The 14,475-nt window shown below is 37.0% G+C and overlaps 1 protein-coding gene across 2 annotated transcripts in view; it reads right to left on the reverse strand.

Moving 5' to 3' along the window:
• Positions 1-14,475, reverse strand: part of EPM2A (EPM2A glucan phosphatase, laforin) — a 55,557-nt gene that overhangs the window by 17,070 nt on the left and 24,012 nt on the right. For both annotated transcript variants that reach the window (XM_083367478.1, XM_083367479.1), the window contains exons 2-3: positions 12,918-13,092; positions 1,664-1,905 (exon numbers count right to left, since the gene is read on the reverse strand). In XM_083367478.1, coding sequence (XP_083223604.1) covers positions 1,664-1,905; positions 12,918-13,092 — 417 coding nt within the window. The remainder of the gene's footprint in view (positions 1-1,663; positions 1,906-12,917; positions 13,093-14,475) is intronic.

Consider the following 14,475-nt stretch of genomic DNA (forward strand, 5'->3'; position numbering starts at 1 on the left):
GCCCAAAGAGGAATTTGAATACTGTAGGAATGTGTGGTGAACTAAAAGGACCTCACATTATTTGCTCCTATAAAACTATTGATGAAAAATATAAAATCTCAAATTCTGTTTATATAGAGCTTCAAAGGAGTATCGTTATTTCTACTGAAGTGCTTTCAGCAAAAATTGTGTCCTTCATAGTTCATTTAAGACATGATCAGACATGGCTGTAAAACATGACTTTAATAAAGCTAATTGAAGACAAGGACAAGGAACTTCAGAAGGTAAAGGTATGTTGAAAAAGTGCTGTCTAAAGGTTACACTACTAGCCTAATTAATTTAAAATGATAAACATTCAACAAACAAAGAGGGAATATACTTTCCACCCTAAAACTGGCCATATGTAAGCTTTCTCCAGCTTAATACTGTCACTTCAGGAGTGCTCCAATTCTTCTTTCTCAATTGAGATATGAACAAGAGGTTTACAACAGAGGCATTAAATGTTAAATTCTTCAGGGAAAGTTTCCAGCTTGATAGTCAGATAAAGGCTATACTTTTTCAGAAGGCAAGTTGGGTATCTGATTATCTTTTGGGGCTTTTTTATGGAGTTATTTTGCTGATTTTGATTTTTTTATTACTCTTGATTATTGGGATCTTATTAATTATTGCCTGGCTATTCTGTCACTTAAATTTTAATTATTTTGTTACTTTCTAACTTTAATTCAACAATGTGAGGCACAACTTTTCTGCTAAGTAATAGATAAACATCTTTCTTGATCCTGCTATCTGGAATATTGCAAACATGAGAAGTGTTATTGGAAAAATATTGATCTAGTTTAAAAGCTATTTTAGCAAAGTACAGTGAAATTGATTAATTGTGTAGCATTTTACAAACTTTAAAGGAGTAGTTATGACCCTATTAATTGGCTGACTAACAAACACCCAGAATTATAGTGTTTCAGAGCATTTATTACAGCATGCAGTTTTGAATATATAATTCATATGCACAAAAATGACCTTACTTTAATGATCTTAATTAATTATGATTATATGATAGTTTTATGGACAATATCCCAGGGCAAAGAAAATATATGTGTTGAAACAAATCATTTTACTTTTGAGATCCATCTTGCTGCCACATTTATTTATATTTACATTTATATTTTTATGAGCTTGTAAACCCTTAATTCAGGGTAGAGTCAGGGCGACTGAATGGAATTGAGCATTTACTGGACGGATGCTCTTCCTGACACCTACGTGGAATTTGCAGCAGATATTTTCTATTTGTGCCCTAAAAGAGAAACATCTGTCACTACCCAGGATTGAACTCTCAACTTTCTGAGTGGGAGACGAGCATCTTTACCACTAGGAAACCATGCCGCTCCACACATTTATATTTATAAATTAAATAATTATACACTTTTAATAGCACTGATAGAAATTAATTATAGCCTATTGAGTAAACATGGTTTTCTTATCTTTATAAACAGCACCATCATATTATTAACCTCTAGCATAAAAACAGGTATTTCCTTTGAGTATTGCTGAATATTTAGTATATTCTAAGAAACAATACATAATTAGTTATGAGAACCATAATGCAAGCATCCAAGTAAATTTGTAGTTACATTATACAATTATATCATTGAATGATGCTTTCCTAGAGATGGAATGTGAATATTACCTTCAGTACTCATGTCTGGTGTTGGCATCCAGACATAAGCAAGGCTTTCCTCTTTGTACAATTTCATAAGAACTTCTGGGCTCATTGGTTCTGGATAGCGGTTGCATCCCCAGGAATTCTGAACCACGTCCCATTCAGTCTGGAAATTCATTACAGCTGTAATGCCCAACTCATGTTTAAGTTTGACAGTCACATGTTCCACTTGACGAGGGCAACTTCCTAACCACAGATTTGGCAAAATCCTGTTCAAAGAGAAAAATATTGAACTAATGAATGTTAAAAGACTTCATTGATTTATCTAAGTCAGCAACATGATTAATTGTGGGGTAGTCATTTTCTACAATTCATGTTTAAATAAAAACTTGCCAAATATCACTAGGAACTTGAAATTCAAGAAAGAAATGAAGGAAATAAAGAATTATTTGTACAGACTAGAATGAACCCCCTCAAGCCAAATTCAAGGCTTTCATGAAGGACAAAGAAAAATGTATTTTTTGATAATACTTTCTAACATCCTAAGAAGTTCACTTCATAATTTGGCCAGATAATTACTCATACATTACAACAACTATTTCTTACTGGATATAAAATATAACACTGTACATAAAAAAATCTGCTGTCAAATCTTGCACGGGGAAATCAAGTAACGGACCAATATTTGGCCTACAAAAACATTTAGTTGAATAATCTTGTTATTGATACTGAGTTCAGTTACTTGGACTTCTAAATTAGACTGCCAGTGATTTAGTTTGGGCATTATGAAACAAGTTATTTATCACTTGTATTGCATTATCATTCACATTGTAGCAATTTACTCAGAAGACAATGTTCTTAATATCGACTTAAGAAATCCTCAGAGGGTAACCTATTTGTCAAATTACCTCATTCTTGTGAGGACTGTCACTATACATTATGATAACAAATTCTATCATTCTTCCATAGATACAAGGCTTGTCACATTTAATTGCATTTTAACGATGTTAGTTTAAGTCTTCCAGAAATGTGCTTCTCTGTAATGGTTTTGTTTTCCCATAGTGGTAACTAATATACTAAACACTGGATGATGCAATTTTAACTAGAGGGCCATTTATATGACATATGAGCCTTGTATGCTTCTTATATTTCTGTCTAAAAATTCAGCTTCTTGAATAAAATAATTCTCTCTTTCATCTGTATCTAAGCTAGTGAGTGTTTGACTATACAGAGAAATTGATTCACATCAGAAAGTAGATCACCAGGATAACTATATTTTTTACTTTCCTTGAGGTTTTTGGCTTTTCATCCCTGTGCTCCAAGTCTGTTAACTCTTAGATAACAAAGACATTTCATTACACAGTGGTATTCAAGATGTGACAATGTGTACAAAGGGTAGAAGGATGAGCGGTGACATGATAGCCGTGTTCCAATATCTCAGGGACTGCCACAAAGAAGAGGGAGTCAAGCTATTCTCCAAAGCGCCTGAAGGTAGGACAAGAAGCAATGGATGGAAACTAACCAAAGAGAGAAGCAACCTAGAACTAAGGAGAAATTTCCTGACAGTTAGAACAATTAACCAGTGGAACAACCTGCCTCCAGAAGCTGTGAATGCTCCAACACTGGAGGTTTTTAAGAGATCGGACAATCTTTTGTCTGAAATGGAATAGGGTTTCCTACCTGAGCAGGGTGTTGGACTAGATGACCTCCAAGGTCCCTTCTAACTTTATTATTATTAAAGTTATACTCTGAGCCTGATTTTGATCATAAGTCATTTCTTCCTTGACAACAATTCCTAAGACCATGTTTGTCTTTTATACTGTGTCTGTGGAATGATCCAAACAATTATCTTCAGAAGGGTAGCTCTGTATGCTATTTTACATGACAAATGATGTGGTCCTTACTTCTAAAACTCACATTAAAAGTTAGTATATACTAGAGAGATGGAAGGGAAATTATAAATGAATCACACTTTTTTTTAAAAAAAAATCTTGTACTGCAGCCTGAAATGTGATATTTAGGAGATTATGCCATGATCAAGTTCAAGAGTTCCATAAAATTACTAGAACTTAGAACTCTCATCCTAAAGTCTCGCTTTACATATTTGAAGAAAGACAAGAGAAAGAAAAGCATTAAATGAGTAAATTGGATGGCACTAGACTTATAAAAAACAACATACACAAGACCAAATTGACTATACAAAAGATTGTGAATGATGTTGCTTAGACTTTATATCTAGCTGAAAATATTCATTATCCATGGTTCAATGATACTAATGGAAAATAGACAGGGAAGCCAGCCCTGAAGAGATAACAAGGACAAAGCAATAATCTATAGCCATTCTTGGGTGCTATGAGGAGTAGCATGTAAGAATTTTCAATTAAATATCCTCAGATGAGGGTATCTAAGAACAAATTCCTTATCTTCATTAAAGCTGTGGTGGCACAGTGGTTGAATGCAATATTGTAAGCTAATTCTGCCCACAGTCAGGAGTTTGATCCTGACAGGTTGATTTAACCTCCCATCTTTCCAAGGTCGGTGATATGAAAACCGAAATTGTTGGAGGCAATATGCTGATTCTGTAAACCATTTAGAGAGAGCTATGAAGTCTATAAGTTTATAAGTCTATGTGCTATTGCTATCTTCATATTTCCTTTGCCCTGTGAGCAACATGTCAGCCCCATTAGACAGACCAGACCAAGAAATCAACCCAGCGGGAAGGCTAAAACTACTTGTATTGAGACTGGTTATAATAATAGTTGTGCAAGTAAAACTGTGTTGTACCTTATCTCCCTTCTTATATTTTAGTGAATTAGAGGTGTCTATATGAGTTGCTTACAAACATTATCTGTTTATTGTGGAAATGAAGTATTTTTTGTTTCTCAACACCTGAGCAATGAATCAAACATATCTCCATTAAGGTCATTTTCTTTACTTTCTACACAATGTAACAACACCAAAGGGATTGAGGCTGGTTCTGAAAATGTTCAATTTAAAAATGCAGTAAACAGATATTAAGAAAATGGTTTTTATAAAGTCACTTTTACAATTACTATCCTGTCACAATACATTAAATTATTTTAACAATATCAATGCACAGGATGAATGGATGATTTTCCTTCCCAACTCTGCATATTCTTAATTAAATTTGAGAAATCACTTTGAATGCACATAAAACTAGAACACACTTTTTTCATTTAATCATATGAATTTGTTTTTACCTACAGAGACATTACAAGTCTGCAGTTGTAAAATGTCACTGCTGTTCTGACACCATTTTGCACTGTGAAGTATTAGAAAATTACCATCTTCTGGTTTCACAAGCAATTCAACCACATCAAGAAGCAGTGTAAAAACAAGCCTCTGTAAACAGATTTCAATAAATTTGTTTATCTATAATGAAGTGATGAATTTAACTTGTTTTTTTATAATGCAGCTCTCTATGGTTGTTCCTTATGATTAAAGCTAATACTTGCCAAAATTAAGTTACTTTACCGGATGTATGGATGTACAGTATGTATGCATGTATGTATGTAAGATAGTTTCTGTTACTCATCCATCTATCTATCCAAACCCTGGATGACAACAATGAGCTCCTATAATTAACATCCAAGCTGCAATGCCTGGAGGAAAAGTCAGGTCTTTAAGGCCTTCTGAAAGATCACTAGAGTCAGGGCCATCTGTACCTCAAGGAAGAGGCTGTTTCACAGGGCAGGCAGTTCATTACTGGCAATTACTATTTGATAGCAATAGCAATAGCACTTAGACTTATATACCACTTCATAGTGCTTTACAGCCCCCCCCCTCAAACTATCTGGGTCCTCATTTTACCAACCTCGGAAGGATGGAAAGCTGAGACATCCTTGCACCGCTCAGTTAACACAACCCAGGTGGCTAGAAAGGCCCAACAGAGGCTTCACTTTCTTAGGGTCTTGCGGAAGAACAGGGTAGAACAACAGCTAATGACCCTCTTTTACTGGTCTACTATAGAGAGCATCCTCTCGTATGGTATTGTGGTTTGGTATGCTGGTCTGACAGCCGCGGATAAGAAAGCATTACAGAGGGTGGTGAGCACAGCACAAGACATTGTGGGCTGTCCCCTGACACCACTGGATGACATTGCCAGGGCTCGTTGCCTTGGAAGAGTGAGGAAGATTCTCAGAGATGACTCACACCCTGGACGGTATCTCTTTACTCTCCTACCATCCGGTAGGAGATATAGGAATATAGCCAGCCATACCAACAGGCTGAAAAATAGCTTTTATCTGTAGGCTGTTAGGCTTTTAAATAGGACATAATCTTATGCAGAATTGACTTGGGAGGCCGGTGTGTGGTGTAGTTGGTTCACATGGTGTGGTAGGATGGAGGATTTGTTGTCACTGTGTGTTGGGAGGGGGGAGAGAGCACGGGGGGGGAGGCTCAGCTAATCTCAATGTACACATGTTGTACTTTGACAATAAAAGGCTTATTTATTTATTTATTTTATTTATTTATTTATCAAACTCCTGGAGTGAGCAATGAGTTGGCCTGCAGTGCTGCTTTCTAAGCACCATGCCACCACAACTCTGGATGATACTGATATGGGACTAATGCTCCCTTTGACTTTCCTCCATGATGAATTTCCTTGAATAGGAATCCCATCTGAAGAAAGGATATCTGAATCTGGAAGGGAAAAACAAAAACAAAGAGAGAAACAAACCAAATAAAAATGACAGAAGGGAAAGAACTGAGGGAGCCTGGAGTCCTCTGAAGATGTTTATCAGCACAACTTGGGAAGGGTGAAGCCCCTCCCTCTTGCTTGCATGATTAACACGAACGCTTTTTCCAATTTCTAAGCAATGTTAGACTGGCTTTGTTCCATGAGTAGAGAGTAAATGTCTACACTGATGCAAGAAACCGCTGCCATTACTTTTGCCATCAATGATTTTAATTGGTGCCATCCAGGTTCTCGCTAAAGTGAGGCAAAAGAACTCCTCCATTTTAGCATCTGCCCCTTATATAACTTATATCTCTGAATATTAAAACACCAAAGACAATTATTTAAGAATTTCCAATCTCTTTGGGAATTAAATGTATATAGGATGGTAGGCAAAATGATTTTGGCTAATTTTCACTCTCATCTATTGATAAATAATTAATTTCACTGTGCTACTCACTCTTCTCTCTTTGTCAATGTTATTTTGTGCATATCTCTGATGCACACACACACACAGCGAGAGAGAGAGCTCTTATATGTTTAGACTCTGTTTATGTATGTTTATAGGCACATGTATATACACACCTAAATATTGAAGCTGCAGAAATTTGTATTTTTCTGATCAATCTGCAAATTATCTATAAGCATCTTAAGACAGCTGCATATTTCAGCTCATCTAGTTGCATGTGGTGTTTAATTATATGATATATCGGGGTGAAATGCCACTGCTTTGCTTTGTGAAGTGACTTTTGACAATAGTGCCTTAGCATGGAAAAGGTAAGGTATTCCACTTCTCAAAATGTGGAGGCTGGCTGCCTTGATCAGCATCAAAACCTTTATTGAAGTGAATATATATGTTTTCTGAGGTTTTCGCGGGTGTTTGTATGTAGATCTTTGGTCATTCGGGTTTTTCTCCACGTAGAATTGGAGGTATCAGGGCAACGTTTCGACAAAATCTCATCCGTCATCCTCAGGCTGGTGACTTCAGCTTCGTTCTTCTGGGAGAACACACACACATATACATACACATACACATACACACACACACACACACACACACACACACACACACACACACACAAAATGATGAGTTAGATCACAATTATTTTTGTTCTCTAACTCATCACATTTTATCCCAATGGTTATTTTAGATGGTAATGAATTTCTATTGTATGAGATTAAGAACTAGATTTCAAAGTTTTGTTCCCAATGTAGGACCTGCAACAAGTGTAACAACTGTGCAATTCTTTTAACTATGGAGCATCACACTTTCTGCTCATATCATGGTTCACTAAATTCCAGTTAAAAATTGTTCTTTTCCCCTTTCACAGAGCCATGTTATAATTTTGAAATAAAAAAATACACTCCAGACACTTAGCATTCACATTTTTCTTTAAACATTCATCTGTTACGTTTGAACTTAATTCAAATTGAACAAAAAGCAACGATAACGAAGCATGTTAGTCCCCTCCTCTATCTTTTGAATGAATAATTCAGTGTACTGTATATATTAATGGCAACCAGAAATTTTAATGACTCTCATAGAATATCGATGAATATGCACCCGCTGAAGCTTCTGGCTAGGACTTACATATTAAATAAAGCATGTATCTTTGGAGGATATATATTTTCAACCTTAGTGGGCTATCCAAAATACTTTCCTCTCTTTGATATATACAGTATGTATATGTCTTTGAGCATTGTATCTGTTAAGCCAGGTTTTGGGTTGTTAAAATTTATTTGGACAAGGTAGATCTTGGGTTGTCATAATGCGTTTGGTTTGCCTTCTTCATCCTGACATTCATCCTGAATGGCTCAACCTTGAGGCAAAAGTCTGAACCTTCTCAAGACTGCACCTTCTCAAAAGTCACATACAAAAATAAATTGCTCATTGTGCAAGGCAGCATTCTTACTGATATGAATCCTGCTTTTTATGCGGCTCTTCTATTAATTTGTATGTTATTTCCTGCTTTTATTTACTTGCATATCACAAGGTAATGGAATTTTTAATAAGACTCAGAATGAGTTCATAATTTTTCAGTTTGTTGTCAAGTGTTGAAAAAAAGTTTGAAGCAAAGTACTCGGCAGCATATTGTTAATCCCATAAAGACACAGAGGGAAGATATATCCTGAGCAGGCTGTTACAGCTCTCTAATTGGAATTACTTCTTATTCCTTAACTTATGTTGAAGGAGCAAATGACAGCTCCTAAGCAGTTGGAAAGTGAAACATCAGTCTTCTGAGAATACAATTTGAGCATAAAATGACAAGTTTTCAAAACAAGAGTGAAGAAAACCAGGTTCTAGTCCTTCCTCAGATCCGGAAGCCATCTGGGTAATTATAGGCCAATCATTCTTTCTCAGGTTTAGACTAAGAAATTTACTTTTTTTTAAAAAAAAAAATCTATCTACCAACCCACAATAGATCACTCTTGTAGGTTACAGTCCATAACTTTCAATGAAGAGATTTTCACCTTGTAGGGCATATAACAACAACAACAACAATAGTAATAAAGACGATGATGATGGTGGTGGTGGTGGTGATGAACTGAAGAAGTCAGCAAAATACAAAAACCTACAAATAGAACTAGAACGACTGTAGCAAAGGCAAGCAAGGGTAATACCAATAGTAATAGGCACCTTGGGTGCAATCCCAAAACAACTGGAGCACCACTTGAACACCATTGGCATTTCCAATTAAGTTTGGTGTTTATTTTCAGAACTGTATTTGAGGTACTTATACAGGTAATCTCTGTGACAGTTATAAAGTGGGTCACCATGGGATGGGACCTGATTTTACTATCATTTTTTGCAGCAATCCTTAAGTGAACGTGGGGGCTGTTAGGTGAAACCATTGTTCATTATGGGGCAATTTTTGCCAGAAACTGGCAAAATGTTGTAAGTCAGTAAATCAAACCGCAGGATGCTACAAATGGCTGTAAATGAAGGCCAGTTGCCAAGGACCCAAAATGCGGTTACCTGATTGTGCAGGGGGGTAGATGTTGCAACTTTGAATCCAGATCGTAAGTCCCTTTTTCGGAGTCCATAGCGTAACTTCAAAGAGTCACTAAGAGACTGGTCATAACTAAAGGACTACCTTAGTCCTAGGCTGCCCGGATTTGCTTCCCAAAAGCTGTTATTTAGTTCTGCATGTGTACTGCATGGTGGATAAAACAAGATACATGTTTGATTGCTACTGCCATCAGTTCCAGATGCCTATGTTGGGCTGGGTGTACTGGTGGGATTCAAATATGTGAACAACTGGTTCTCTGTGTGGATGCCGCTTCCGGAAGTCCATTTTGGGCCTGGGCAACCAAAAATTAGCTACCGGTTCTGTTGAACTGGGGCGAATTAGCTGAATCCCACCACTAGCTGGGTGACAATTTTCTAGTAAAACTGACAGAATTTCATTCACATGCTGCCATCTACACTTACATTAAGGTATTCTAAATTAAAATAACTTTCCCAAATAGTCCTTGTTTAGCAACTGCAATTGGGATCACAGCTTGGTCATTAAACAAAGCAGGTGCTAAGTGAAACTGCATTTATTATTTATTATGGTATTACTTCAGCTTTCTTTTGCTGTACAAACTTCCAAATGTCATAAATATGATTAGTTGCAAAGTCTCCTTTTCCTTACTGTCTTTAAGCGTGAATAATTGCTATACAAGGCAGTCACTAAGTGAGGACTACTTGCAGGTAAATTTTCCTACTGCTTTACTAGATAGATAGACAGAAGACAGACAATTTACATTTCACAATAGACAAAAGAGTAAACTCTTCTCATAACTCCATCTAAGAGCCTTGGTGGAGCAGTGGGCTAATGCCTCCTTAAGTAAGACCAGCTGCCTGCAATTAGTGCAGGTTCGCATCCCACCAGGCTCAAGGTTGACTCAGCCTTCCATCCTTCCGAGGTAGGTAAAATGAGGACCCAGATTGTTGGGGGCAATAAGCTGACTTTGTAATAATGCCGCTTGGGTGTGTGTATGAAAGCCCTAATAAGCAGCATATACATAGAATGAAGGCTACTGCTAAGCTTGTAAGCTGCCCTGAGTCTTCGGAGAAGGGCGGGATATAAATGGAATTTAAAATAAAAATAAAATAAATAAAATATAATTTGTTCCATGTTAGTCAGCTTTGGACACATCAGGGTTGCAAGGAAGCGAGCTGCCTCTGCTGTGTGACAGATCACTTTATGAGAACAAAACTTTGTTATTTTCAAGGGTGGCTGTAGCTTCTTTTAATCTGGTATCTATTACTGCCCGGCTTTCTGCCTTATTCCTGTGGCTACTTTTTGCTTTGGTTCTTTCTGCTTGACAGTGAATTTCTTATTATCTCGTATCATTGCCTCTCTCTGAATTCACTTTTGAATTCAGTGCTTGGCAACTGCTATTGCTGCTGTTAGTCAAGAAGCTGAATGTGAAGATCAACATCTACTTGCAGATATTTGTAGAAAACTGCTCAGGACTTTGTTCACTAAGGCAATAAATATTTTAATTTTGAAATACGGAAAGGAGGATTGCTTGATAGTGCTAATAAAGAAGACTGTGCTCAATATTAAAGGTCATTGTTGAGGTTTTTAATCAGATGATCATTCAACACAATGTCAGGAACTGTTAAAAGTATGTCAATTACTGGCAGTTTTTCAGACTGACTTTTTCCAATTATTAATCTTTCCAAAGGCACTGAGAATCAAAGCAGATGGTAGCACCTAGGAGACCACCAGGAGTTACAGGGGTGGGAAGCTGAAAAAACATGCTTTTTGAATAAAACAATGATGACAACATTCATTTTGTTGCTCAGAACTATCTTGTCATCAAGATTTCAACCTCAGGGAGTTTTTTTTAGTATTGGTAAACCAGAATATTTATCTCTGAGATCTGAAACACACACACACACAAGAAATATTTGAGTAAACCTAGAGCCAACTTTGTTAGATAAAACTGTCCAGCTGATGTCACAGGAGATACATGATCCTTCACTTAATCAGGCCCTATACTGTGTAGGCTTAATAAATCATAAACAATACTCTGAATTGCACCCTAGAAGTTACTAATAACCAGTACAGCTTGGGTTACAGTCACATGGGCATCACTACCTATGTCACTACATTCTGGATCAGTTGAAATTTTCAAGTGGTCTTCAAGGGCCCATGTAATGCACTGCAACAGTCAGGTCATGAAATTATTAGGGAATAATTGACTGTATGAAGGGCCTACTAATCTAGGAAAGAGTGCAGCTGTGGAAGATGAAGCTGTGCAAAGGCCCTCCTAACCATAGCTGCCACCTGCTCATCAAGAAGGAGCTGTGAGTTTAGGAGTACTCCAGATTGTGCACCACCCCTAAAATGGGGAAATGCAATCCCAATCCAGGCCAAAGGTAGAATATTTCCATATCTAGATGCCCCAACCACCACAGCTACTCAGTCTTGGTAGGATAAGTCAGAGACAGATCCTCCCCATCCAAACCTCCATGTAATAGGCCCTGTGATAAGTACCTCAACAGCTTCCCCTGGCTGGCCTCGGGTTGAAAAATATAATTGGGTATCATCAACATACTGTGGATACCAAATGCCAAACCAGTGGATGCCCTCACGCACAGTTTCACGTAGATATTGAATAAAGGAGGAACATACATGAGCCCTGCAGCACTCCAAAAATGGAAGGGCATAGAGTACTACCTCTTCCTCCCAAATAAATACTGATTGAAACCAGTCCCAGAGGAAGGAACAGAACTAACAAAGAACAATGCATGCTATCCCCAAAGGTGCCCCCTATCCCCAACCCCTATCCCAGAATACCATCAGCTGCAGACAAACCATCTTCTGAACAGCTTTCTCTAAAAGGAAAAGGTTGGAGAAGGACTACAGGTACTTAACAGTGTTGCATCCAGGGATGATTTTTTGAGGAGGGGGCACACCATAACCTCCTTTAAGGCAGCAGTACCACCCAAAAACGTTGAGACCATAGCATGAACTCAAACTCAGGTTCCTGCCCTGGCCACTTTCAGAGTCCAGAATGCTGGTTGATCCAACAAACAGATGGTCAAACTGATAACCCTGTCCACTTCTTCAGGAGTCACTGGTTCAATCTCACCCCAGATTGCACCATAAGATCTGACCCCAGGCATCTCAACTGGACTTGTCTAATCAGAGTTCAAATTACCTATGCTCAGTCAAACTCACTCTGAATCTTCACCCAAAATACTCCAAGCATTTCTTCTGGCACTCTAGCTGCTAAAACTCATAAAGCTCAACCTCAAGCTCTCTCTGGAAACTCTTTAGTTCTGTGGATCACCAGGGGGTGGGCTGGCTGAATGGGTCCTATATCCCTCCAGAGAGGGTTGACACCAGTGAACCAAACGACAATTAAAAAGAGATCTGAAGTTTTTTTTTCTTTCCTCCAATATGGAGGAAAAGTTGGAATATAAACTGCAGAAACATGCAATATGGATAGCATGAACAGGTCTCTGGCAGGAAATGCTGGAGACTATACTTGCTTAGCATCTTTTTATGTAAGTCCCCACCTAAGGCACACCTCATCTCTGTTAAAATCTAATTCACCCTGCAGCACATTTTTGCTTATTACCTGGAGCAATGAATAGCTTGATGTCCAGCAATATTAAAATAGAAATCAGTTGTATGTTTCATTTCATCTGTATGCCCAGAAACCTCAATCCAGTGTCCTATTGGGAGGCAGTAAACTCCATCAACTAAATTGCATGGGTTATAAATGCTTGTTCGATCATGGTGGGGCCCATTACCTAAAACAAGAAGAAAACAAACATACACAATTCAGCAGAAATCATCAAATAAATTATATTTGGAAAACAGAATTTTCCTTGCACACACAACACACACACACACACACACACACACACACCTGCATCATGTGTGTTTTTTAAAAGTATATCGCTGGTCATTTTTTCCAGGTTTGCACACAACAGACCAGATTAAGATTGTTTAACTGAATGATAAAATAGCATTTACTGGGACCAGTTTTTGTACATAAATATTTAACATTTTTTAGAAGATACAAAACAAAATCTATTTTAACTATATATTTTTGTTTATAAGCTAAAAATTGCATTCTGAATAACTTATTTACTATACACTTTTTAAAAAGCCATACTATTATATCTTAAAATGTTTTATCACATTTTTAATATTGTTATTTTTCTTATTCTAAATCCATTGCCAGAAGAAGTAGATATAGTTAGAGCAGATAACTGGTAAATTATGTTCTGAATTAAAGTAACTTGAATTTTGGCAACTAACACTAACTCAGTCCCAGAATTTTTAACACAGTAAACAGGCATGATTTTTTTCCTTGATTTCTTTCTTATGAGCATTCTGCTGTATGAAAAATGGTGCATGCTATGATTTGGAACAGTTTACTTTTGAAGCTATTGTTTTTAAATTCAGAAGTCTAACAAATCATATTGTATAATTTCCAAGCAGACTAGCTGAGATTCAATAAAAATATAGATTGCATTTTTGCAATGTAGCAAAAATGACTAATTATACCAGAAAGGTAGATTTAATATCAAAGTCAATTAAACAGGCTGTGCCACAATTCTGTACAAAAAAGTCAGTGTTATAAACCCAAAGACACATAAAGATTAAAGAGAGTGGAATCATATTGAGATACAATATAACCTTTACATTTTTTATGATTCCCAAAGGATATCTAGGACCGTTTAACAGAATATAAATTCAGATGAAACATTTATGATATAGTAATAATCTCTTTTGCTGCAGAATACATCTCTCACCCAGTGTTCACTTAGGAATTAAGCCTGAGCTCATTAGGCTCTCCTTTTAAGAAACCTTTCAACATGCTTTTCCATAAATCTTTTGGAACTGTAATCTAATTTATAGTTTGGAGATTTTGTCATTGTTGGTCAAAATTCCTGGAGAGCATCATTATAGTACTAAACATTGTGACTGATCTGTTATTCTAGGGCTCTTCAGAGGCTGGTGGACAGGCTACCAATCCTACACAGATTTCCATTTTTCCTTTCCCAGATATAATGCTTTAGATATTGAATTGTATATAAGTGGATACTGGACATAGGCTAAAGTCCTGTCTCCATCATGGAACCTGATTAGGTGATGTAGGGTTAATCTGTTAATACTGAATGCTG

Source organism: Vipera ursinii (genome assembly GCF_947247035.1).
Source record: "Vipera ursinii genome assembly, chromosome: 1".
Lineage (NCBI taxonomy): Eukaryota > Metazoa > Chordata > Lepidosauria > Squamata > Viperidae > Vipera > Vipera ursinii.